The 27,287-nt window shown below is 45.9% G+C and overlaps 1 protein-coding gene across 1 annotated transcript in view; it reads left to right on the top strand.

The window, feature by feature from the left end:
- LOC119432487 (ATP-binding cassette sub-family A member 17) overlaps positions 1–27,287 on the top strand; it is a gene marked incomplete at its 3' end in the record, with an annotated part of 143,240 nt that overhangs the window by 39,217 nt on the left and 76,736 nt on the right. The window contains exons 7-10 of the mRNA XM_049658261.1: positions 1,321–1,343; positions 2,125–2,377; positions 9,702–9,754; positions 18,693–19,451. Coding sequence (XP_049514218.1) covers positions 1,321–1,343; positions 2,125–2,377; positions 9,702–9,754; positions 18,693–19,451 — 1,088 coding nt within the window. The remainder of the gene's footprint in view (positions 1–1,320; positions 1,344–2,124; positions 2,378–9,701; positions 9,755–18,692; positions 19,452–27,287) is intronic.

Consider the following 27,287-nt stretch of genomic DNA (forward strand, 5'->3'; position numbering starts at 1 on the left):
CTCCGTCACAGGCGACCCTAGGTCGATCACAGAGAAGAAATCATAGAAGAATAAGAATATTGCGCTGGAGTGCATACGGCAGGCGTTACCAAATCCTGACTGGGAGATTACCACTGTCGTTCAAAAGAAAAGTGCACAATCATTGCATTCTACCGGTGGTAACATATGGGGCAGAAACTTGGAGGTTAACAAAGAAGCTCGAGAACAAGTTAAGGACCGCACAAAGAGCAATGGAACGAAAAATGTTAGGCCTAACGTTAAGAAAGAATACCCATAGAGATGCATAGAGCTCCATAGAAAATGCATGTGGAAGCTCATAGTAATGGTGGGCCAATTGAAATTTGGAGGTGGGCCAACTTAAAATTTGGACGTGGCTAACTTGAAATTCAGGATTAGGCCAATTTAAATGTCGGCGTGCGCCAACTTGAAATTTGGGTGTGGGCCAAGTTGAATTTGGGGTGGCCGAACTTGAAATTTGGGGTGGCGGAGCTAAATTTCGGCATGGACCAACTTGAAATTTCGTGGTGGACCAACCTAAAATTTGGGGTGAACTTGAAATTTGGGGGTGGGGCAACTTACAGTTTGAGGGTTGGCCAGCGGGCATGACAACTAACTTTCTCCAAGGAAGTGCGTAGCTTAAATAGAATGGAAGGGTGCTCTCCATTTGCAGATGGCACAATAAACTGGGCACATCACTTGCCTCTCGGTGCTATAGAGTAGGCAGATACAGATAATGTGCATGAACGTCTAATCACCTGCATGTGTCACCCATAGGGCTGTTCCAAGGAGGAAGGAGCTCGAATTTGTTAGTGCAACACCGAGGTGAAAACAGTAAACGGCGGCAACCCAGGTGGTAGACGCAGCTGTGAATTTGGAGGCAACGAAGTTAAGCGACCTATGGGGGAGACATCCGCGTTACACAGGATCAATATATATTAATGGGACATCGAGCGCAGCCCAGTCATAGCGTCAATTCGGGAAAACAGAATGAAACATAACTACTCTTATGTCTATACTGGGTTGCATCATTGGCGTGTCATTCCGCTGATATTACAGTGTCCAAGAAGCCGTTGCAAGGTTACGTCATGTCCCCTGTCATGGTGGCGATGATATTAAGAGGTCTTTCCGAGACTAGTTGTTCGTTTGGCTGCATGGCGCATTTTTTGCTTGGGAAGTTTCTTGCACGTATTGTGGTATGAAGTACGCAGAGATTGCTGTCCGGCGTCTAATATTGCATTGCAGCCGTCGGTGTGCGCAGTCGGTTGGCCAGTGTTAGGTCAGGGCACGTCTCTTGATTGATGTTGTGGCCCGTTGTGACAGGACATTGCGAATTAGTGAGGACGGTGAGTTGATGTTACTGTGTGACAGTTCATATAGTCCAGAATCATACCCCATGCGACGTGCGTGGCACTGAAGTCACCCAGGATGAGTAGTCAATTACGGCCTGCTAGCTGGACTCCCACCAAAGGTCGTGGGTTTGAGTGCGTTAATTAACTCTATCTTAACTGTGCCCTACTCCGTCTTAATTAACACCAAGAGTCTAGGGTTCGATTCCCACCAAAGGTGGTGGGTTCGAGCGCCTTAATTAGCTCTGTCCTTATTAACTGCGCCTTCATTTTTCGCCTTAAGCAAGAACAAAGGTCGCGGGTTCGAGTGCCTTAATTAACTTAATCCTAATTAAGGTAGAGATAAGGAAGCGTAGAGTGAGACAAACCCATGGTGACGCCATGAAGTTCTTGGCCATAACGCCGGCCATCGGATTTTTCGACCCATGAGCCATCTATAAGGCTTTCGGCTTTCAACATTTCTTGGGGTATTTACCGTTCTTAAAAGGTTAACCGTGCACTTGTTTATATCTTCGCTGGAGCTAATTATCGTGCAAGCGATACCCTGTCACGCCTACTTTGTGTCGACCGGCCAACTCATTCATTCTGAAATGCACCTATTTAGGTAAAACAGCTTCATGAAAGAGCTCCGTGTGACACATAAGTGCCGTCATCGACGTCGCCCTCAGTAGCATAACCCCTTTATCTGTGCTGAGCCAATTTGAAAGTTGAAACCATATTCCTGTATACGAACCCTGTAGCGACGACGGATGCCTGACTGAATTTTGTATGCATGCAGGCGTCGGATACAAGGTGACCTTCGCCAAGGTGGCGAATGCATTCAAACTCAATGAGGTCATGAACATCGTCCGCAATGCCGCACCTGCAGCGATCGTCGATGATGACAAGAAGGAAGAGGTGTCCATCGCACTGGGCACTTTAGACAACAAGGCCTTCCCTGCAATGTTCAGGACGCTGGAAAGCTCCCTTGGACGGCTCGGCATTGCAAGCGTCGGTGTCACCGTTGCCTCGATGAAAGACGTTTACCTGAAGTACGTTTCTGTGCACTTCATTTAATTATTACGGCAATGATTTAGGTAGGCATGAATATGCCAAGAAAACTTTATTTCATGTGTGGTACAACAAGAGGAGTGACGTAAAAGTTTGCTGTCGAGCAGCTAGACTGGGCTCCGTTGACATGCGCAGCGGTGAGTCCCATAAATCTTCACAGCAAAAAAAAAAAAAAAAAAAAAAAAAAAAGAAAAAAAAAAGAAGAGGATCACGCAAATGTACATGGACGCAGAACTGCACCTTGTCGTTATAATAATCAGCCTTAGCAATCGTATGGTGCAGCCAAACAATAAAGTAGAAAAAAACAAAAAATTCAATGGCAGTCAAAGCAAGAAACATGCAATAATTTATCAGCTTAGCAATAATATTTTTATATTGTGTAATTGAGAATATTTACTGAGGAAGGTAACTGAGTACTTGGGCCAAGCGCAGGAACGAGAGAGCAGGCTCCCTTGCTGCATCAAGAAAAAGGAGCTTCCATTTATTCTGTTCGTTTCATGAGTTTCAATGTTGACCTTTAGATTTTGGGAAGTAATTACGCGTCGCGCTTCCTACTACCAGCAAGTAGTCGTGCTGTTTAAACTGCTGAACATTTGAGCTCTTTGATAATGAGGAGCTTTGCAACTAAGAGCCGCGTTTTAATGGGCAGCCATATCGTTGCATGGAGAGAGGCAGAAAAGGGGGTTCATTTACACTACGTACCAGGGGGCTAAAATTAGTGCAGCAGCAACAAACGTGGTGGATGATAGACATCACTTCGTCCTCTTGTCTGCTCTACACTTGAGCACGTCCTTCTACATCCGCAGGACAACTGGCTCATAACACTACCCTCCTGGGGAGAAAGCACCGACTCGGTGCAGGTAAACAGCGAGTACTTGAAAAAAAGAAAAGCGTAGCATGCACTAGTGGCGCAAGGCTAAACAAACAGCGGAGCTGATCGGCACCTAGCACTACAAAGTCATCCCCAGCATTTTCCGGAATTTATTTATTATCGATCAGTTATCGATTACCTATCGGCTAGGCTAAGCACTACCAAGTCATTCCTAGCATTTTCAGGAATTTATTGATTATTGATCGATTATTGATTACCTATTGATTGGCTATCGCAAGGTATTGTCCACGTATTTGGGCTAGGCTAAGCACTACCATGTCATCCCCAGCATTTGCCGAAATTTATTGATTATTTGTCGATTATCGATTAGCTATTGATTGGCTATCGATTGGCTATCACAATGTATTGGCCACGTATTTGGGCTAGGCTTAAACATCTCCGCTAGTTCACAGGGGTGTGTGCCATTGCGCTTGGACCCTTTCTGCACACCGCCAGGATCGGCCCACATTTTCTGTTCGCTCTGCACGGACTAACAGTCGGCTTAAACAGCTCCGCTGCTAAAACTTGCATCCAAAGTACTAAGTGGTCTCCGTGACACAATATGGCTTGAGATGGACAAAGTGTACAATTTCCGTGCGGGTATGAGCAGGTGTTGACGAAGGCAGCAGTGGAGCGATTTCATAAGTGACATCAGTCCCTTGACGGCTCACACGATATGAACCGTGCACTAGAAGAGCACTTTTTCGGATAGTCCGACACGTTATGCTGGGGACCACAGGAGGACGAGCAATACAGGAACAAAGTGGTTCTACCTGTGGTGGCTCTTGCAGCGAGACTGCGGGCGGATCTTTGGGACTCAGAAATGCGAGTGCGAGCAACTTAACGTTCATTGTCGACACGGGCAATAGTCTCCAGAGCATATTCAGTGTGTGGGTACCAAGAAGAAGGTACCAGGGTGTAATGGGTAATGTAGGGTTGCGACCGTATCAGAGAAACAACGGCGAATAACTAGTGGTCTCATGCCTGGAAGTGTTGTACGCGTATGCCACAAAGGGCAGTGCAGCGTCCCAATCCTGGTGGTTGTCAGACACATACATGTCCAACATCTTAGTAAGTGTTCTGTCAGGAAATTCGCGAGTGGATGGTAGGCCATAGCGAAATTATGTTGCGTCGCGCAGGATCTTAGAATGATCACCCTCGACAGGAACACTCTGTCCCGGTCAGTTAGCAGCTGCGGAGGAGCCCCGTGCTTAAGTATGACGCAGCAAGAAATCTGCAACGTCGGTTGCCCAGCTAGTGGGAAGTGCATACGTAAAGAGAAAGCGCATCGCATAATCTGTGGCAATGGCGGCCCATATTTCCATAGGCTGGTTAAGGGAAACGGACCAAGTAAATCGAGGCCGACGCGGTGAAATGGCTCGTACGGAATGCCCAGAGGCTGAAGGTGACATGCCGGCGGCAGTGTCGGCTTTTTCCAGCGCTGACAAAGGTCGCACGAGCCCACGTAACCGCGCGCTGAGCGGGACATCTAAGGCTAATAGACACCCCGGCGTGTTCGGTCGTACACGCGTGACCCACCGAGATATCCCGCCGGGACAGTTAAACGGACAGCTGGGCCAGGACAGTTAAACAGAGGTGAGCCGGGATGACAAGCAGCAGGTCAGGAACGTCAGAGAGTGAACAACGACAATATAGCGTGTCATTTTGGAGTACAAAAAGGCGAAGGGGAGGATCAGGAGCGTGGAAGTACAAATGCTTGATGATTGTGCGTAGAGACGCGTCAAGGTGTTGTTTGGTAGCGATGTCGAAGAGTCCTCAGGGCAGTGTTCAGTGGATCTGCGGCGTATCTGGAGAGGCCGTCGGGCATCCTGGTGCAATGCGGTCAGACTTGTAAACGACTAGGTAAGGGTATACCAGGAAACGGAACCGACAACTAGAAAAAACCGTGAGGCAAGACACAGAGAAAGGAACGGCAAGCGTTCTTCAGCACTCTTCCTGTTTTTTTTGTCTGTCTCATGCCTCACGATGTTTTCTAGTTGTCGGTTCCGTTTGCTGGTATACCCTGACCAAGTACCATGTAACAACTTTCCCAACAAGCCAGCCTTATAAACTTGTAAACGACAGTGTATGAGTGTTCTTGAAGTCATAGTGCCCAACGACCAAGGCGACCAGTGCGAATTTTGAGGGAACAGAGCCAGCAGAGTGCATCGTGGTCAGTAATGGCGGTGAAGGGTCGACCGATGAAGTAGGAGCGAAAGTTGGCGATGGCCTAAACAAGAGCAAGACTCGCATATTGTCGCTAAGCAGAGGAAAGGAGACGGCTGGCATTAGCAATAATGCAGTCCTGAGCATGCTGGCGTTGGGCTAGAACTGCACCGATTCCGGGGCCACTGGTGTCGGTACGGATTTCGGACGTGCTGGATTCGTTGAAGTGAGCTAGCAGTGATGGTGATGTCAGTAGTACAATCAGCTGTGAGTAGGCGGACGCTTGGTCGGTATCCCAGGAAAAAGTCACGTCTTTTTTATGAAGGGAGGTGACGGGCAGTGCTATTTCTGCAAAATATTTCACAAACAGCCGGAAATAGAAAAAAAAGAACGGTCGTCCTCAGTAAAAAGAGGTGTAGAAAAGTTGGTGACGGCGCTAACTCTGTCAGTGCCTTTACTAGTGAACAGCCGTACACCTGTAAAATCGATAACATGGGCAAATACAGTGATCTCTTGGTGGCCGAAGCGGCACTTAGAAGAGTTAAGTTGAAGACCTGTATTGCAAAGGACGTGCAGAATAGCAGAATAGTCTATCTAGATGGCTTGAGAACGTAGGCGAGCAAATGCCGACGCCATCGAGATAGCGCAGGCAAGGAGACCACTTGAAACCGCGAATAAGGGAGTCCATCATTATTTAAAATGTTGCTGGGGCCTTGCAGAAGCCAAATCGCATAACCTTGAACTAGTAGAGCCCATAGGGTGTTATAAGGGCGGTGGTCTGCCTGTCTGTCATCAACGGCGATTTGTAAATAGCCTGGACCAAAGGTCTATAGAAGAAAGGTACTGTGCGCCATCCAGAGAGTCGAGGGCGTCGTCAATTCGTGGCAAAGGGTACGCGTGCTTAGTAATATTGTTTAGATGCCGATAGTTGACGCAGAACTGCCAGGTGTTGCTTTTTTTTCTGACAAGCACAACAGTGGAAACCCAAGGACTCATGGATCGTTCGACGATGTCCTTAGTGAGCATTTGCTCGACTTCCGTTTGGATTACGCGGTGTTCAGTCGCAGACAGTAAGCACGCCTATGGATGGGACTGGCACTCCCGGTATCAGTGCGATTAGTCAAAACTTTTGTCTGACTGAGATGGGGTTAAACAAAATCGAAATCATTGCTGTAAACGGCTCGCAAGCGACCGAGGTCGTCTGACTGAACAGCGGAAAGGTCTGGCACAATAATTGCGTCAAAATGAGCGTAACATAAACTGCTGGTCTCAGGGCTTCCAGAAGACTGCGGAACATCGATAGTAAGGGTCAGAGAGTAAAAGCGCATTAATGCCCAACGTGATACCTGACTAACTAACCTTCCTGCGTTTCCGTCTATTTCTCCTTCCGGAAGCAACTGTGGGGCGAGTCTAAAGTTCAGAATAGGTATACATGCCCGGTTCGCAGAAACATTCAAAACGGAATGAAGAGCTACACGCCTTGTTAAAAGCTCGTCTAGGGAAGGCGAGAAAAGTGCTCGCTGACACAAACCGGGGGACCTTAGGGAAATTTGACATACGCCGCGGTAGCTGGTCGAAGGCGAACACGTACGGTGACGCAAAAACGCGGAGGTGACTCGATGGTGAGATCGGTAACCGAATGGAGTTATGACTGTAGAAGCTCAGAAGAGCAGACCATAAAGACAGAATGGGTGCTTAGGAAATCATTACCGAGGATGACGATGTGTGGAAACTGGCGCAGAACAGCGAACATGACTCAGGTGTAGCGGCTAGCTAAGCTCACACGCGCAGTACAGATGCCAACGACGCAAGATATACCGCCATCGGCAAACACGGACAGGCTACGCGGCGAGCGTCAGAACCTTGCGGAGACGATAAGAAAGGCGAGCGCTCATAACCGATAATTGGGCCCCCGTGTCTTTGAGCGTCGAGACAGGCATGCCGTCCACTTCTATGTGAAAAAAAATTACACCATCTTCCCGCAGGGGAACCCTGAGTAGTATGCGAAGCAGCCATGGGGTCGACTCAAGTTCCCATTAGTTTTTGCGTTGATGTTTCCCTTCGGCTTCGCGAGCCCGAAGTTCGGGATCGGCCTGTCGCCGCTGCCGTTTCGTGGCAGTGGCTCGAGACCTCTTCTCCGCGGTGCTGTCCACGGCGCTGACACTGGCGTTGACGCTGGCGCTGTCCGTGGCACCAATCGCGGCGTTGCGGGAGGAGAATGAGACGAGCGGATCGCGCGCGCGCGTCATTATACCGCGAGCTACAGTGGCGCCTCCCAGAGGAGTATGCAGCGCCTACCGTCGCGCCACTACTAAGCTGCTTCGCATTATCGCGCGTAGAGCAGCAGGTGTCCCATTCGTTGCGCAATCCGGAGAGGAGAAGAGCGTCAGAGAGGAGAGGAGATGAGACAAGGAGAGGAGGGGGAGGAGGATGCGCATGCGCAGTGCAGGTTTGGACGCCGCACGGAGGATGGATGGAGGAAGGGAGTGACATAGCTCCGACCATAAGCTGCTTCGCATCTAATATTTTGTCGGTTAGCCAGGGTCCACACAGGATTCCCCGATCGGTTGGCCAATTCAGTATGACCATTGGGAGCTGCAATGGTCAGTTTGGCGAAGAGGGACGGCAAGAGACGGGCAATCGGTGAGTGAGGACGGCGAGCGGCGGTCGTAGCCTGCAGTCGGAGCAGGAACATCATAGTGTGGCGGATGATTGCGGGTATTAAACGACGAGGACCGGCTGTCTTCTGGGCGGAATGTGTACGCGGCGTGAGGTGACGAATGCGGACAATAGCGACAGTGGCAGGAAATATAACTTATCCCATTGCAGTTAAAGCATATTGGCTTGTCGTCATTGTTTGGGTCGCGGTATCCGGGATAGGTCGATTGCGGGTTCCGAGGACGAAAGAAACTGCCGACCGCAGTGCTACTTGCAACACAGATGGAATTAATGCCTGCGTTCGCCAATTCTTCTCGTACAACAGCTTGAATCAAAGATACTGTCGGCGGGACTCATCGTAAGAATGGGCCTGAAGAATCGACAGAGACGCAGCCTCAATCTCGCGCCGGACAAGACGCAGCGAGTTTTCGGCACCAGATGGCTGGACATCTTTACACGATGAGGTAGCGGCGGTATTAGGGAGCTGAACAAAAATATCGTGACACGGCGGCTCTTTGCTTCTTCAAAGCGTTGGCGCTCTTTGATAATGCCGTAGATGGTCTAGCAGTCCTTGCATACGAGTAAATGAAAGGCGTCGTCGGGATACCTTTAAGAATGTGACTGACTGACTTTGTCAGCTTCGGGAATCGTGTCGTCGACCCGCCGAGAGAGTGCTAATACACCTTGAAAGTAAACAACGTATGGCTCGGTAAATGTTTGGGCCCGGCACGAAATTTCCGTCTTGGCAGCTCGCTGGCGCCAACTGGTTTCATGAAGTTTTGTTTGCAGGTGTCTCAATTGGTGTTTTCGTCCTCGTGTGTTTGGAAACAAACACGGGCCGTTCCCTTGAGGTAATGGATATGTCAGCTAGCACTATAGCCGGGTACCACCGGTTGTTCTTGCTGGCTCGCTCGTATTGTATTAGCCATTCTTCGGCGTTATGGTATCAGAGCCGGAGAAGGTGCCTGGGTGTCGCAGTTGGGTCAAGACAATCGGTGTCGCGGTAACCGTAGCCGAAGCTGCGGCCCTCTCAGTCAACATAGTCAAATGGCCTACAAGGTTTCCGCTGCGAAGTTCCATGATGTGCGTATGATGTACCCCAGTCCTCCACCCAAATGTTTCCTTCAGAAAAAGATGTTTATTTATACTATATACAAGGAGGCTAAAAGCGGGGTAGCAAAAACAGAGATTGCGGGTGATTGACATCACTACGACCTCCTCTTGTCTGCTCAATACTTCCGCATTTTCTACACCCGCCGGACAACTGGCTCATAAGAATATCAAGTGAACACAAGGCTCATAGGTTTGTGAATATCAAGAAAGTGAGTATTTTGGTCCCTCCCCCTTTTAAGAGACACGTGTAATTGAATTCTTTGCGGATTAACAAAATTTTCCATATTTCATACTTACCTTTTGCAAACATCATAAGTGTGGGGCACTTATAGAGCAGTGTAAAATGTGGCGTTTTTCTTTCGCTTTCGGCCACGCAAACGATGCAAACTACACATTTGGAAAGTGAGACATGTAACTCCTTCAAACAGATCTAAAGGTTTCATATTAGGAACCCCAGTGAGATTCGCGCAGAATGGTCGTCCTGTTGTTTTTTACAGGATAAACTTGGACTGGGCACCAGGCGGGAGAGAACGAGAACATGAAGTGGAAGGTATGAAATTATTTTTAATTTCAAAAATATTTGTTACAGACCGCATTCAATTTATTGGTGTAAACAAAATGTACTTATCGAACAATTAGGCACTAGATTGTGAAACAAATAAATATGTATAACAAATGATTTACCACAGGTCTCCTGTAACGAAATCACGTGGTAGAGAGTAGAAAATCAGGGAGTAGACAAGAGGGCCAGGCGTCTCAGTCAAGGTCTTGGTCGAAATATACATGCGTGGGACACGTACGTCGCCAGCCGTCTCTATCATGGTAGTTACAATCAGCATTAGCTTTGGACGCAGTAGCTACAACGAAAGGCTACTCCTGATGTGTGATCCCCCAGACCACAAATTAAACAACTGCCGCGTCACACTGTCCGCAGATTTGAAAAGATGCTGACTAGGATGCACAGCTTTAAGTTCGGTAAAAAAGGGCACCTCGCATGAAAGTACCGCAATGCAGCCTGGCTTAAGCGCAAATACTGCTCGGAACGTCATCTTTCAGCATTTTGCACCACATGAAAAACAAAAAAAGACAGCAACAGCCCGTCACCTGGGAGCCGGGATTCACGTGCCAACCGTGAGGTTACCAGAACTGACAATTCGCTAGTGACTAGTGCCCCTGCTAGCCCTACTAGATCAGCACCTGTCGTCATGGAAACAACCACATAGTGGGCGTTCGGAAAGCACCATTCTGCTTTAGTTGAGTTGCAGCTTGACACCGGCAGCCAGAGAACGCTCGTTCAACGATTCAACATGTACATCAAAGCAAACTTTATTGACACGGGTAGAAAGATGCATCACGAGCATATGCCGGGGCACATACACATGTGTGTGGGTATGTGAACAGCCTTACGTGACAACTGCCGCGAAGTTCTTAGTAAATGGTAACGATTATAGTGTTCGACAGCATCACCTCATGCGGACACTCAGCCATTATGGCCTAATGGCTTAGTCATTCTGGCCTCAGTCAGTCAGTAAAATAGTCTTTGAGATGTCTTGGTCTCATTCGCCGTCTCCTGCTTTGTCTTGGCCCAGGAAGCTCTAGAGTAGTAGGAAGCTCTAGAGTAGTTGAATCGATGCTGCCATCATCAATGTCGACTTTGTCCTAAGCTACGTCGTCAAAATATCTTCACCCGTTTTCCGTGCAGTGCCACGGTATAAAAACCGGTTTTATCAGCAAGGAATTGCATGTTATTGAGTCCGTGTGGGTTTGAAGGAAGTACCTGGGACACAACAAAAGGGCCACGATACTTAGGTTTGAGAAGGTCCCAAGTGCACACTGGTGGCCGTCTCACAACTACCGAATCACCCGCCGCGTACCTTATTGCTGGGTATTTTTCTATCTTTATTGCTTATTGCTGGGAATTTAGTTTTATCTATCTATCTATCTATCTATCTATCTATCTATCTATCTATCTATCTATCTATCTATCTATCTATCTATCTATCTATCTATCTATCTATCTATCTATCTATCTATCTATCTATCTATCTATCTATCTATCTATCTATCTATCTATCTATCTATCTATCTATCTATCTATCTATCTATCTATCTATCTATCTATCTATCTATCTATCTAGCCACCTACGTTTTGGTGCTCTCATGGTCGTGTCGTTACCTTGGTATTTGCCAAAATTGGCGTACTATGACAAGAATGTATGACGAACACAAATGGTAGGTCGTGACATGAATATTATCACATGTGTGTCATGTAGGTCATGAAACAGCAGCCTACGTCTTGGTGCTCTCGTGGTCGTTTCGTTAACTTGGTATGTGCCAAAATTGGCATAGTATGACAACAGTGTATGACGAACATAAATGATAGGTCCCGACATAAATGTAATGACATGCGTGTCAGGTAGGTCACAAAACAGCTGCCTAAAATGACAAATACCCAGCGAAAAATTATTAGCACTCAGAAACCATTGAAATGGGTTCGGACGTGGGTACTAGGTGAAGGCAATACTAAAGGATGATGCTAGAAGTCATAGTCATGAACATGGCTTAGCAAAAATGACGACTCAGCAAAAAAAAAAAAGATTAACACTCAAGAACCACTGAAAGGGGTTCTAACGTAGGTAGTAAGTGAAGGGGGAACACTAAAGAGTGGCGGTAGAAGTCATAGACATGAGCATGACTCAGCAAAAATGACAATGACTCAGCGAAAGAAAGATTACCACTCAATTGGGTTCTTACATGGGTACTAAGTGAAGGAAACACTAAAGGATCATGGGAGAAGTCATAGTCATGAGCATGACTCAGCGAAAATGACAATGACTAGCGGAAAAAGGATTTGACAATGACTCAGCTTTTGCCTTAAGGTCTCCTAGGCCTTAAGGTCTCCTAGGCTACTGAGGACTCATGATGTGAATGTCATGATATGCGTGCCATGTAGGTCATGAAAAAGCCGCCTACGTCTTGGTGCTCTCATGGTCGTTTCGTTAACTTGGTAGGCTCCCCGCACACTGCTTCGTATAACATCGATTCCCACAGGGCTTGGGATCTGCCGGATTTTTAGCCTTAAGTTTTGCGTGTCGGATAGTTTTCCCGGTATCTTCTGGCAGACGTTACAAGTTTGCCGGCTCATATCCCACGAGACTAGTCAGGTAAGCTAGTCGACTATCTTCTGGCACATATCCGATGCATAGTTCAAAACCTAAATTTGCCTATTGTGTGGCCTATGAAGAATTAAGATCAAAGTGAACCTTGTGCAAGTGAGCGTGTGTTGATGTGAATGTGCTCTTTACTCTCCGCAAAATACGAAACTCTTCAAACAGTTCTGTGATGAAACATGACCCGCGGTCAGAGGTTATTGTACCAGGAGCTCCATACATATAAATAAATGCCTCCTGAAATTTTACCGCATACTTAGCTTCTATGCGCGAGTAAGCACGTAAGCGCATAAACTTAGTCAAGTCGTTAACGAGGACTAACAACACTCGGTTCCTGAGCCAAGGCTTGGCGAATGGTCCTAATTGGTCCAAGTGAACGATCTTAAATGGTCTCTGCTCTGGCGCAATTGGGTGGAGATATACCTGAATCTTTCCCCCTAGAGTCTTGAGTACTAGGCATTCCAAGTAGTGCGGTACATGCTGTTTTCCATAGGCAGTCATTTTTGTTAGCCAAAACTTATATCTGATGCGTGCAACAAACTTAACCATCGAAAAATGTCCCCCAATGTCGTGGTTTTTCACCAGGATGAATTTTCTCATGATCCTTGACAGTGCAAATAGGCATCTCTTTGCATCACATATCCTGATATTTATAGTAGAGGAGTGAATTATTTAGCTTGAAGTCTGTGAGGTCATGTTGTGTTGCTAATAATTCAGCTTATGGATTTCGCAGTATAGCAATCTCCTGGCACAATTCAACGTCTAACATCTGGATAATGGCCTCTTTTTCTTCTATAGACACATTATAATAGACCAGGGCTAGAAATGAGGTGGGGTGATGAAATTAGGAAACCCGTAGGCGCAAGTGTTAATCAGCTAGCGTAGATAGGGGTAATTAGAGATCTCGGAAAGATGCCTATGTCCTGCAATGGACATTAACATAGACTGGTGATAGTGATGATGATGATGATGCATCGACTAGTGCATTACACAACTCAGTATGTACGCCAGTTCAAGCTTTGAAGCAGAAGTCTCTTGAAGCGTTTCGACTGTCGCACAACTGGGAGCATCCACGTGTATCACTTGGACACCTTATCGATGCTTAGTAGCGTCGCCACACGCATTTAGTTGCTCAAACCTCCTCGCAACTTGTCATTTCGCGGATTTCCTTGCGCCCAAGGAAACTGCAAAAATGCAGTTTTGCTCTATGGTGAACTTCAAACCAAACAGGAAGCATCGCATCCTCCCCATGGTCCACACAACTGCCAAACGTAAAAGCCGACTCAAATTTTATTTCTGCTCTACTTCAAAGGTTCTTCAAAATACGCAGTACACTAGATGCCACGGATTAGTATCGTCTTTATCTTTTGATGTCTATTTGAGCCTTCAGAAGAAAGTGCGGGGAGTCAGCATACATGGCATAGCCCGGCGCCGGCTACTTGAGTAAGCTCACAAACCCAAGAACATTTCTCAGCTCACATCAGTTGGTACTGGCAGTTCTGCGAGTGCCGTGAACTTTCAAATACCCGGCTTTCTTTAGTTGTGAGCACAAATTCTCAGGACTCCGCCTCATCCTTCGCAAATTTACACTTGAGCAGACATAATGTCACTCTTGCCTTGAATATGGCATACATGTTGCAGCGTTGTCGGCATGGAATCCAAATTTTTGGGCAGAACAACTATATCGTCTAAATGATGTTACCATGCACTGCTACGTGAATAAGTGGGTCGGCAATCATTTTTTCGCAAACAGGTAGATTAGAGATGGGCAAAACAGCTCACTTCAGTGAGCGGCTCGAAATGGCTCAGCTCATTGAAATGAACTGGTTCATTTGAACGGCTCACCGTTTCACTTAAATGTATAACCGGTGTTGTACATATTCGATAGTTATTTGGCTTTGAAAAACAGACGATATATGCATAATTGAATAACTGTGTTATTGGTATTTTCGATGTGTTAAAAGAGAATATTATTTAGATATTTTAAAAAAGTGAATTTTTATTTGTAACGACACTTTCCTTTATGATACTGTCACAGGCCGAATGCGACGTACTTTTCTTAGAAAAGAAAATGTGTAACTTCATCGTCATTACAGGAGCTTTTCTGATTTTATGGTACTTTAAAATCAACTTTGGTCAAAATAAGGACACAAAAAGTTATTGTACAATATCTTTCAACTTCATTCATTTATGGAAATACGCACGCTCACTATAATATGAGTGATCTGTAACGCTATGCAATATGAACGTCCAAATCATTTATTGAAGTACAGTACAAAAATTACACGAAAGATACACAAAACTGCCGCACGTAGCTTTCATTTTAACACGAAAGTGTTTTATGCCGGGGTCCACCAAGACTTCACTGACGTATTTCCGTCACGGAAATACGTCAGCTTACAATGTACACGAACATAATACAAAGAAAGAAACCAGAAGAAAAAGTTCCACAAACATGCAAAATTTGGAAATCGAACCCACGACCTCTCGGTCCGCGACGATAGATCGCCGAGCGTTTAACCCATTGCGCCACAAACGCATTTGCAGAGAGCTACACAGACGCGCCTTATATATCTAACACTCCTCCGTGTACCCGCGCTCTTGCTCGGGGCGGTGCCGCCGCCTACGAGCAGAAAAGAGAAGTACTGCATTATGACACTAACGCGCACCGACAGTGAACGCTTCGGTGGTCTCAGCACTACGACGCCTCGATGCCAGCATTCGAAGGGACGCTGGCATCAAGAAGCACTACCAACGCCACCTAGGTGGCGTTCACCGTACTCATCACAGCGGAGCGTGGCCTCCGCAATTAGCTCTGAAAATGTTTCTGAAGTTGATCGCGGAGGCTGCAATTACGACGCGCTGTACGCGCTGATTTGACTCGGTGACGATTCAGTTACGTGCTTTGTCTTGCGCGTTGTATTAGTGTGTCAGTTACGTGCTTCGTCTTTCGCGTTGTGCTAGCGTGTGCAGCGTAGTGCAGCTTCCATATGCACGACGGTTGCTCATGGTCATCGACGTTGGTAGTCGTGATGGAGGAGACGTGCCACCAGGCGTCAGCGTGGGTGCATCAACGCCTAAGGGCGCTTTAGCCACAAAACACCAATAGACATTATATATCAATGTGCAATAAACATTACACTACTTCTGTGAAGACACGTTTCACTTTCGTGTTCTATACCGATTCCTATATAAGAGGGATCAACCACATTTTTTTTTCTTTCTATCGAGCGCACGCGCGATAATGGCGATCATGCCATCATGCAAAAGGGCAAAAAAGAAAAGAAATGAAGTTCCATTAAAGCACAACAGAACATTGGCCTCGTTTTATGGACGTGCTAATGATACACGCTGACAAAATCTACAGAAGTGGATGCCATGGGCGACATTTTCATAACTACACTAATTAGCACAAATGAAGACCAGGGTGTAAACCGTACGTTCGCCTGTTGCCTTTAAAGACACGGAAAGCCATCTTCAAAGTGTTGTTGCACCAGCGCACGATGCGCGATCGGTGATAGTCGTGAGACATCGTTCGAACAGCAGCAGGCAACGAACCGTGCCATCCTTTGCCAATTAAGGCTTCTTTACTTCTACCTTCGGTGGCGTCGGGTGCTACACCATAGGACACAAAAAAAAACAATAGGGACTGCTGCGCACACCACACACTGCGAGCGAGTACGAGTAGCGCGAGTCTGCCCACACCGGCCACCATTTCTCGGTCAGAAACCGAAACCTCGAAACCCAGCAGAAGACCCGGCTCTGACGGAACGGTTCGGCACGGCTCACTGAACGAGAGAGAACCGGCTTCCTCTCTCCGAAAGAACCAGCGCTCACTTACTGAACCACGGCTCAATCGCTCTTTAAAAAATATCGCAGTTTCGCTCGAAAAGCGAAGCATCAATTGCGATAGCAAATTAGTAGACAGCTATTCGGAGTAGGGATAGCAGTTTTATCGGCTGCATAAACTTGGACACATTCGCTTAGTAACTGAATTAACAAGCGTGGTGTCAGGGCGCACAAGCAAACATGAATAGATCACACTGAATGACCGCAGACGACTGTCAAAACGCTGGCAACAAGCGCAGCCGCCGCAGCGGGCGAAGGTTCGTGCGGTCTATCGCTTAAACGGAAACTGGGCGGCGAATGCACGGCGCATACAAAGGTCACAGCCGTGTGGAGATCGCTTTTAAGAAATGGTTCGGGCGACCGCCACAGCGGGGCAAAGTACAAGCGGAGTGCGGTCTATCGCTTCAATGGAAACTGAGCGGCGAATGCACAGCGCATACAAAGGTCAGAGCCGTGTGGAGATAAGAGATGGTGCGGGCGACCGCCACAGCCGGGCAAAGTACGAGCGCAGTTGCTGGCAGAGTAGAAGCTGCGCCCCCCCCCCCCCTCCCTCCCGCGTTGCCTTCCCGCTTTCTTGCCTTCGCGTGGGAGATTGATTGGCCAGTTCCCCTTGCGCCCGGTTGCAGGATACGCCTTTGGTGCCGCAGATTCCCCTCGCCTCCCTCCCTCCCATACCTCCACGGGCTTTCGCGCGACGGTCGCGTTTGCTTTCCGCCGTGCGTTCGCTCTCCGTGATAGCGCGCGTCCCCCGCGCGTTTTCGCTCGCGCATACGGCGCGCGGCGATGCTTTTGTCGCCCTTGGACTTTATACGGAACTTCACGGCGACGCCAACGGCAGAAATCCGATTGGAGTGTCCATATAATTGCTATCGCAATAAAAGAGCGGCTCAAAAGAACCGGCTGGCTCCTGAGCGACTCATCTCTAGGGGGAATGGTTCGGCACGGCTCACTGAACGAGAGAGAACCGTCTTCCTCTCTCCGAAAGAACCGCCGCTCACTTGAACCACGACTCACTCGTTCTTCAAAAAGAGCGGCTCAAAAGACAGCCGAAGGCGACGGCTTGACGGCGGCTCTTGCGAGGAAGGGCGGGAGGGCAGTTGCTTTCTCGCGCGGTTAGTAGATGGCGCGGAAGTCGCACCCAGCAGAAGACCCGGCTCTGACGCAACGGTTCGGCATGGCTCACTGAACAAGGGAACCGGATCCCTTTCTCTAAAAGAACCGTCGCTCACTTTTACTGAACCACGGCTCACTCGCCCTTTAAGAAGAGCCGCTCACAAGATCCGGCTCGCTCCTGAGCTACCCATCTCGAAGGTACTTACATCATTAATGAAACCTTGGCAGCAGTGACGAGCTCCGTTCACTTCGTCTGAGCCATTCTCTACTTTTCGCTGCAGATAATCTTCTGCGCAGCCTGCACGGCGCACCCGATCCTGGTCAGTTGGACACGTGTCGGCCACATCACCGACATCGTTGCAGCACAAGGGGGCGTGGACGGCGGCTGCGTCTGTGATTCTGCGCCAGTATTTCTACTATAAAAGCATCGTTTCAAGCCTCAAGGTCTTCACTTGGCAGCAGTGACGAGCTCCGTTCACTTCGTCTGAGCCATTCTCTACTTTTCGCTGCAGATAATCTTCTGCGCAGCCTGCACGGCGCACCCGATCCTGGTCAGTTGGACACGTGTCGGCCACATCACCGACATCGTTGCAGCACAAGGGGGCGTGGACGGCGGCTGCGTCTGTGATTCTGCGCCAGTATTTCTACTATAAAAGCATCGTTTCATGCCTCAAGGTCTTCACTTGGCAGCAGTGACGAGCTCCGTTCACTTCGTCTGAGCCATTCTCTACTTTTCGCTGCAGATAATCTTCTGCGCAGCCTGCACGGCGCACCCGATCCTGGTCAGTTGGACACGTGTCGGCCACATCACCGACATCGTTGCAGCACAAGGGGGCGTGGACGGCGGCTGCGTCTGTGATTCTGCGCCAGTATTTCTACTATAAAAGCATCGTTTCAAGCCTCAAGGTCTTCACTTGGCAGCAGTGACGAGCTCCGTTCACTTCGTCTGAGCCATTCTCTACTTTTCGCTGCAGATAATCTTCTGCGCAGCCTGCACGGCGCACCCGATCCTGGTCAGTTGGACACGTGTCGGCCACATCACCGACATCGTTGCAGCACAAGGGGGCGTGGACGGCGGCTGCGTCTGTGATTCTGCGCCAGTATTTCTACTATAAAAGCATCGTTTCAAGCCTCAAGGTCTTCACTTGGCAGCAGTGACGAGCTCCGTTCACTTCGTCTGAGCCATTCTCTACTTTTCGCTGCAGGTTGGTGCTAGCACTCTTTGTCCTATTACATAGTTAACTTTTTTTTTTACGAGATCGTCACTGCTGCCAACCTTTGTGCTCTTTGTAATTTTTGCTACTTGATTTTTTGTGTACTATCCTTGTGACCTGCAACTTTCATTCATGTCGAAAGATATAGCGAAGATTAAGGAAGACGTCAAGAATGATCTCGTGAAACTCAGGGATGATCTTAAACAGGAAATGAAATTGTCGCGCGAATCGTTTGAGAGGGATCTCAGAAATGAAATGCGTGAAATTCGAAATGAGCAACGCAGCGTTGCGCAGAGCCTCGAGTTCGCTCATAAAACTATAGAAGACCTGAAAAGCCAACTAGCAGCAGCAGTAGCAAAAAATGCTGAATTAACCAATAGTAACAAAGAACTGCAGGCAAAATGCCAGACACTTGAGAATCATACAGAGTACCTGGAGAAACGCCTGGTTCACCTCGAACAGTATTCGAGAAACTCTAATATTGAAATTCAAGGCGTCCGAAAAGAAGAAAATGAAAACGTTCTGAGCGTCCTCTCAAAGATTGGAGAGGCTATTAACGAGCCTGTTCAAGAATCTGACATAGAAGTATGTCATCGCGTTCCAACCCGCAATCCTGATCGAAGCAACATTATAGTTCAGTTCAAGTCTAGGGCAAAGCGAGATCTGATGCTAAAGAAAGCAAAGAAGATGCGCATCCGCAACAATGATATCGGACTTTCAGACGATGCGCAGATCTACGTAAATGAGCACCTCTGCCCTGCTCTGAAGCGCCTGCTTGGCATGGCGGTGAAGCGCAAGCATGAGAAGCACTGGAAATCCGTTTGGTCTTTCAACGGGAAAATATTCGCGCGGAAGTCTGACGATTCCGGTACCATACAGATCGCCCGTGAAGTTGACCTTGAAAAAATTATCTAATAGAAGCTTTCAGCGTTTCACAGCTACCAAAGTAAAACAATCAAAATGAACTATCATAATTTCGCTCTACCACATTCTGTTCCCCCACAGACTAAGTTAGATAACTCTGTTTTGCACTTAAATGCACGCTCCGCAATTGGAAAGAAAGATGAAATCACATGTTTCATTAACCAGTTCTTGTTTAAGTTCAACATAATCATGATAACTGAGACTTGGTACTACGATGGCTGTGATATGCTTTATCTTGACGGTTATACACCTTTTTTTATTAATCGTCAAAATCGACGAGGTGGTGGTGTTTGTATCCTTGTGAAAGATTGTCGGACATATGAGCTCTTATCTGAATTTTCTTTAATTACTGATGACTTTGAATTTTTAGTACTTAAAAGTGACATCGAAATTGTGGCTGTGGTATACCGCCCTCCAGCTGGCGACATCATGAAATTTCTGAATTTGTTTGAGTCTTTTTTGGAATATATATGTGCAAGTAAATTTCGTCTTGTATGTGGAGGTGATTTCAACCTTAACATTTTGGAAGACACTCCAAGGGCATGTGATTTTATGTCATGCCTTCATTCAGCTGGTTTCACAAATGTAATATCAACGCCAACTCGTATCACAGTATCGAGTTCATCGCTATTGGACCTACTGATTACAAATGCTGACACAGTTGTTTCTAACGCGGGTACTATTTCATCTGATATAAGCGATCATTGTCCAGTGTTCATGCAATACAGTTCTTTACAAATGCAACCGAAACATCAGCATGAGACTATCATAGTTCAGCATATCTCTGATGAGGCATTGCAGGCTTTCAAGCATGCTATTAGTATACATGACTGGTCTTTCGTTTATGCTATAAGAAACGTTCATGAAGCGTACCTAAAGTTTATAGAAACGTTTACAAATATCTATCTGTCTCATTTTCCTTTTAGAGGGTTTAAACCATCAAAGAAAATAAGAAAACCTTGGGTCACACGTGCTCTTAGGCGTATGATAAACAAGAAAAATAAGCTATTTCATGCGTTCTTGCGATCTCGGGTGGAGGGTTTATTGAAGGAATATAAAGCACTTAGAAATAAACTTAACAGTGAGCTTCGAAAAGCAAAGATAGCGTATTACGAAAACTTGTTTTCTAGTATCAGTGCTAGAAACCCAGATACTACTTGGAAAGCTATAAACAGTGTTCTGGGACGCAGCAAGAAAGACCTCATGCCAGTTGAAATTACAGTGAACAATCGCGTATTGACCGGTGAAAACCTTGCCAATTGTTTCAACAAACATTTCACTTCCAGTATAACGCCAGATAATGGTGTCTCACTCGTAGATGATTTAATTATTCGACGTCCTGAAAGCATATTTCTTAATCCCACAGATGAACCAGAAGTTTATAGAACATTTATGAGTCTTAATAATAGTAGTGCATTAGATATAGACAATCTTCAGATAAGACCTATAAAATTTGTTTTAGAGTATGTTGCCCCTGTACTTGTTTATATATTTAATTTAGCAGTGGAGTCCGGAGAATTTCCAAGTCAAATGAAGCGTTCTCGGGTGTCCGTTCTGTATAAAGGTGGAGACAAAAACATGCTGGGAAACTATCGCCCAATATCTATTATACCAGTATTTGCTAAAGGTTTCGAGAAAATGTTGCATACCCGGTTCTCAGATTTTTTCAATAAAGCTGATATTATCAGTGACGCCCAGTTTGGTTTCCGGAAAGGAAGGTCTACGGAGTTAGCTTTGTTAAGGCTTAAGGAATTTATTTTAGAAAACTTCGACAACAAGCTCTATACATTAGGCCTGTTCATGGATTTCACTAAGGCTTTTGATTCCCTTGACCATAATATACTATTGCATAAGCTAGAAATGTATGGTGTTCGGGGCACTCCTCTGGCTTTGGCTAAATCATATTTAACAGATAGATCACAATGCGTGTGTCTGGGAAACCATCGCTCATCTTCATTGCCGGTTAGTAGAGGTGTCCCTCAGGGAAGCGTATTAGGTCCCCTTTTTTTCAACGCCTTTATAAATGACATTGTAAACATCGACAAGGCTGTGCAATTTATCATATATGCCGATGACGCCACAGTCTTGCTGTCTGGCGAAAATGCGGATAAGTTGATAGAAAGATGTAACCGATTATTAAGTAACATTAAAGCATGGTCACTATCAAATAAACTTAAAATTAACCCCGGGAAAACGAAGGTAATAATTTTCAGATCTAGAAACAAGACATGCAACGTTAACCAAGATATTATGTGTGCAGAACATAAAATCGACATTGTTGATGAACACAAAATCCTTGGGGTAACATTTTCATCTCATCTAAGTTGGGATTCTCACATTAATAATTTATGTAAGCAACTTTCTTTAACTACGGGAGTTTTATCGCGGTGCCGCGAAATTCTCCCAACGCAAATAAAAATTAAAATATATCACGCGCTATTTCAATCACACATAAACTACTGCAGTTTGGTTTGGCTTACTACGACTCAGCGTAATATAAATAGAATACTACTTTTACAGAAGAAAGCTATCCGTCGCATTGCCAACATTGGTTATTTATCTCCGACTTCCACATACTTTTGCACTCACAGATTAATTAAAATCCAAGATTTGTATGAGTTTCGCATCCTGCGTTCATTTTACATCTGCTCTTCTGCGTTGCAACACTTCCTTCAGACTACTGCATTTCTGCAGCGTCAGAGTCATGATATCAATACTCGAAACGTGGGAAAGTGGCTTATACCCCGTTTTCGTACCGACTATAAACACCAGTCTTTGAAACATAACCTTCCATATATTCTAAATAAACATAATGACTTAGAGAAACCCACAGTAAATATATTACGTGAAAAATTTCTGAATTACTAATTTATTTATTCATTCCATTATCTATCGAAACACGGTCATTTGTTTCGTTCTTGTTACTTGCTATTGATATATAACTGATGTTATTTTGTCCTATTGCAGTTAGTTCTTGTATTAGTGGTGTTATCATTTCTTTCTCTTCGTAAATTAGAGTGTTGTGTACGTATTACTGTAGAATTGTGCTTTGTTAGTTGCTTGAAATATTAGTTTTGCATTCTAACACAAATGCATTGTTTTTCTTTTTTTTTGGCTCTACCAGTAAGAGTACAGGTTCTCAATGTGTAATCATGTCTACTATCTGCGTAAATAACTAGTTTATTTTTGTGTATTATGCTTTTAAACATCTGTTATCTGTTTACCTGTCACTTGTTGCCATGTATGTATGGTCTCCTGGGCCCCGTCAAGCTGTGCTCTTGCAGCTTTTAGCCCAGGAGTCCAGCCAGAATAATTTCTGGTAAATAAAGAGAATTGAATTGAATTGAAAAAAATAATGTGCGCTTTGGTTCAGTGTCCATGTAGAAAGAGGCTGAATGATACTTCTGCATGCTCGCCTCAACCAGAGAAATCCAAGCTTAATTACGCTCCGTGTCCAGCACAGTGAACAAGTTGTTTACTGCTAGGTCATCCAAAACATTTGCAATTAGAGTTTGCCTGTTCAAATGGCTATTGTCCACCACCATCCTATATCGATCATTATTCGTTTTGACTAAGGCTACTGAACTTGGACTCTGTCTCGGATCAGTTTACAGGTTTTGAGCTCGTTGCTGATTTTCCGAAGTAGCTGCCGCTCTGCCGACACACTAAGCCGACACACTAACATAGTCCTGGTTTTACTTTAATGGCCATAGCCGCTCAAGTCGTGTATCCCACTGCTGTGCATTGTCAATCAGTTTTGGTGTGCGTCCTAAAGCTCACACAACTCTTCCTTCTGTAGTTTTGTCACTGACGGCCGAACTTGATTTCCACAACTTGATTGGCTATAGCGCCAATCATGTCTATAGCATGTTCAATGTACGAGTACACGATCCCTTGTAATGAAGATACAGGTCCACCAGCATTCGCAAGCTCAACGCAGTCGGTACGCTTGACTAGGCTAAGTAAGATAGGCTAGTCGGTGGGCTAAGTATGCTAATATAATTATTACAACCACGACTCACAGTGCCGCCATGATTACCAGCGTCTACACCCTCGAACGCCAGAAAGACAGCTTCTCTAAACGCGGCCTCCCAACAGTCGCCATTTTATTGCCGCCGGTACTGTAGAATTGGTATTCAGAATCTCACTGCGATTCTGAATACTAATTCTAGTGTCGCATGAATAGCCTTTTCTGAAGCCATGTTGACTAGGGAAAATAAAGTTATTTGATTCAAGGTGATCGTAGATATGAGAAGCTATAATGTGTTCAGGAAATTTGCAGCATATGCAAGTTAGTGAAATTCGACGATAATTACGGGGTGAGTGTCTGTCACCAGATTTAAGTAGAGGAATTACCTTACCAATTTTCCTATCCACAGGCAGCTCGCCTGATGATAAAGACTGGTTAAATAGAGTACACAGAAAACGACTGGAAATACCAGTAGTATTCTTGAGTATTTTAGAGTTGGTGTTGTCAATGTGAGATGATGTGGAAACTTTATGATTTGTGATGAGGTATGCTCTATGAGGCCCTGACGGTGACACTACAATGTCCATAAATTGGGTGGCCCTTCCCATTCAATCAAATACGCATTCATTGAAATGTGCGCCACCGCAAGCGATTAGCTAGTCTATACCTCTTCTAGAAGAGAGACCGAGTAGGTTTGATGTTATTGAAAAGAAAATTGTTTTTCAAACTCGAGGTGCGCTCTGCGATAGAAGATAAACTCATTCTTTTGCAGCTTCCTTAGGCAGTTGCTCCTCAGAGGATGTTTCTTGCACTTTTTGGAGTTCCACAGCATTGATGTTGAATTATTAAGCCACGTCCAAGACACGTACATGCCGACGTAGGTGTTTCTTATTAGACGATCGTTGTGGCATTACCAAAATTTATGAAGTGCGGTTTGCTGGGGTAGTTGCTAGGTGTTCTTGTGCTCACGTCTGTACCTGCTGAAACCCCCACACTTTCAAAGTTAATGATGTTTGCGGAAATGTTTGCCGCAACAAAAAACGTAAATAGAACAAATATCGAGGTATGTTCTTGTTTCGCCTTATAATTGCACCAGAATGTTTTGAGGAAATGAAGTCCTTGTCATAAATTCTTCAACTTGCTTACTCTTCGGTTTGAGATACATTTCAGGCCAATTGAACCCTACAAAGCCCACCGTGTCATTTTTGATGCGCTGAATTTGATGCCGACAAACTCTGATGTAGGCGCTCTAAACTCAATGTACAGCCCATACTAATGTATTCGATATTCAGGAAAAAGACTTCATTTCAGAATACGTGAGTAAATGAAGTATTAAGTATTTACCGTACTCTTTCGTTTTTACTACGTTATCATATCATTGCTTCCTTTGTACCAATATAATCTCGATTGCCACAACTAAATCTGAACAAGGTATTATCATTTTCTTTGATGTGAAATGGTGTTGAAAATTTGTGAGGCTAATCCACTCAATTTAAATTTTTATTGCTTTACAAAATGCTTGCAAGGTTTGACAACATGAAATGCGAAAGGAGCTGCCTAGTCAATTAGTGTATTGCTTTCGCTTGAAAGGGTTCAGGATAACTCCATTTATTTTGTACTATCAACTGTGATCACACTACCGGTATATACTACAGGGTGTTTCAGTGAACTTTCAAAAATGTTAAAGGTTGCCTTTGGCAGATAGCACAATTCTAGTTCATGAACTGGTATACTCGATGAGACGGGCACTACTTGCACAAAAAATTGAAACGCATAATTGTCTAATCAATGGAAATGCACTAATTAGGTTTCTAACTTATTACCTGAAGGCCCATATTTCAATTTACAAATTCTAGCCGTGGAAATCGCAAGTCGGATCCACTTGGAATGGATTCGCTGGATTACACCAGTTTCGAGATAATAATTCCCGAACTTTGCGGAGAAATGCATCAGCGTTCCAGTTACTTTCTTATGAAAACGTGATTTAATGCATTGAAGCACAAAATTGACTGGAACGCCAATGCATTTCTCCGAAAAGTTCGGGAAATAATATCTCGAAACTGAAAAAATTTAATTATGGGGTTTTACGTGCCCAAACCAGTTCTGATTATGAGGCACGCCGTAGTGGGGGACTCCGGAAATTTTGACCACCTGGGGTTCTTCAACGTGCACCTAAATCTAAGTACACGGGTGTTTTCGCATTTCGCCCCCATCGAAATGCGGCCACCGTGGCCGGGATTCGATCCCGCGACCTCGTGCTCAGCAGCCCAACACCATAGCCACTGAGCAACCACGGCGGGTATCTCGAGACTGTTGTGATCCTAAGAATTCATTCGAAGTATATAGATCCGCCTTGCAAATTGCGCGGCTATAATTTCTAAATTGCAATATATGGGCCATAGGGTAATTAGTTAAAACATTAATTAGTGATTTCTTAGTTTGTCTATTATGCATTTAAATTTTTTGTGCATGTAATGATGTCCGACTCTTCGAGTAGTCCAGCGCATGAACTTCTTCCTGGGGTTTTGCGTGCCAAAACCAGTCCTGATTATGAGGCACGCCGTAGTGGAGGGCTACGGATTAATTTCGACCACCTGGGGTTCTTTGACGTGCACTACAACGCAAGCATACGGGCGTTTTTGCATTTCGCCTCCATCGAAATGCGGCCGCCGCGGCCGGCATTCGATCCCGCGACCTCGTGCTCAGCAGCGCGACGCCTTAGCTAAATGAGCCACCGCGGCGGGTATCAGCTCATGAACTGTGTGGGGTCTCACGCGTGCTCTTGGGACTAAGGAACGACAACACAGCAGTGCAAATAAACAAAGGGGCATTTATTGCTCCTTTCATACACTAATGCACGCTAGCCGAGTTACTACGCATAGAACATTCACATGGGCGCGCGACAAATCAAGCAAGTCCGACTCACCGGGACCAGATAGCGAGTGAATATGTTCGCCCCATGGTATGACACCATCCCCTAGTCGTTCACGTGTACGGTCACGCGAACGGTGGCGCGTTCGAACGATCCGTGTTCATCCATACCGGCGCCCTGCTCCTAGTCGCGCGAGATGGTCTCGCGAAACGTGGATCGGCTCACGCGCGCGACGTCCGCATCGCTCACCGGCCGCCAACCCGAAGAGGAAGCGCCTTCGGCCTTTTGCGCCCAAGTAACCCCGCCGTTCGCAGCGCGACACTCGCGCCATCTTTCGCAGTGCGCTGCAACCACACCGACCGTAAAGACATGCCGCCAAGCCGGATTACAGGAGACGGGAGCCACGCGGGGAAAACAACATCAGGAGATGCGTGAGAGTCGCGCATCCCCACAACTGGAATTGTGCTATCTGCCACAGGAAACCATTAAACATTTTTTAAAGTGTTCGCTTGAACACCCGGTATCGCTGTTTGATGAAGTCTTACCCTAATGTGACATGTTTAGCGTACACCGCCGCGAATTATCGCGTTTAGGCCTTTTTCATGTTATACTGTTACCCTGATTTACGTGAGCAGATAATCCTTCCTCCGGAGTACGTATTCCGTAGACTAGATCACAGCAATAATGTCGGTGTTCCACATTTTCAGGCTGCTTCATTTTCTATTTCGTATCTACCACGCACGTCCAACCGGTGCAATCGGCCACTGCATCAACTGCAACTATTCTAGACCACCGCGTGTTTTTGAATAGCCTAGCTAACATTGTGAAGCACAGAAATAAGCATGGCTTATATATCTTATAATCGTAATTGTGGACTTCTGGACACAAATTTGTTTCTCTCATACGTAATAATGCAAAAGCTGGAACAGTAAAATGTTTTACACATTGTCCCGTACAAACGACTCTTCTAT

This window comes from Dermacentor silvarum, chromosome 11 (assembly GCF_013339745.2).
Source record: "Dermacentor silvarum isolate Dsil-2018 chromosome 11, BIME_Dsil_1.4, whole genome shotgun sequence".
Lineage (NCBI taxonomy): Eukaryota > Metazoa > Arthropoda > Arachnida > Ixodida > Ixodidae > Dermacentor > Dermacentor silvarum.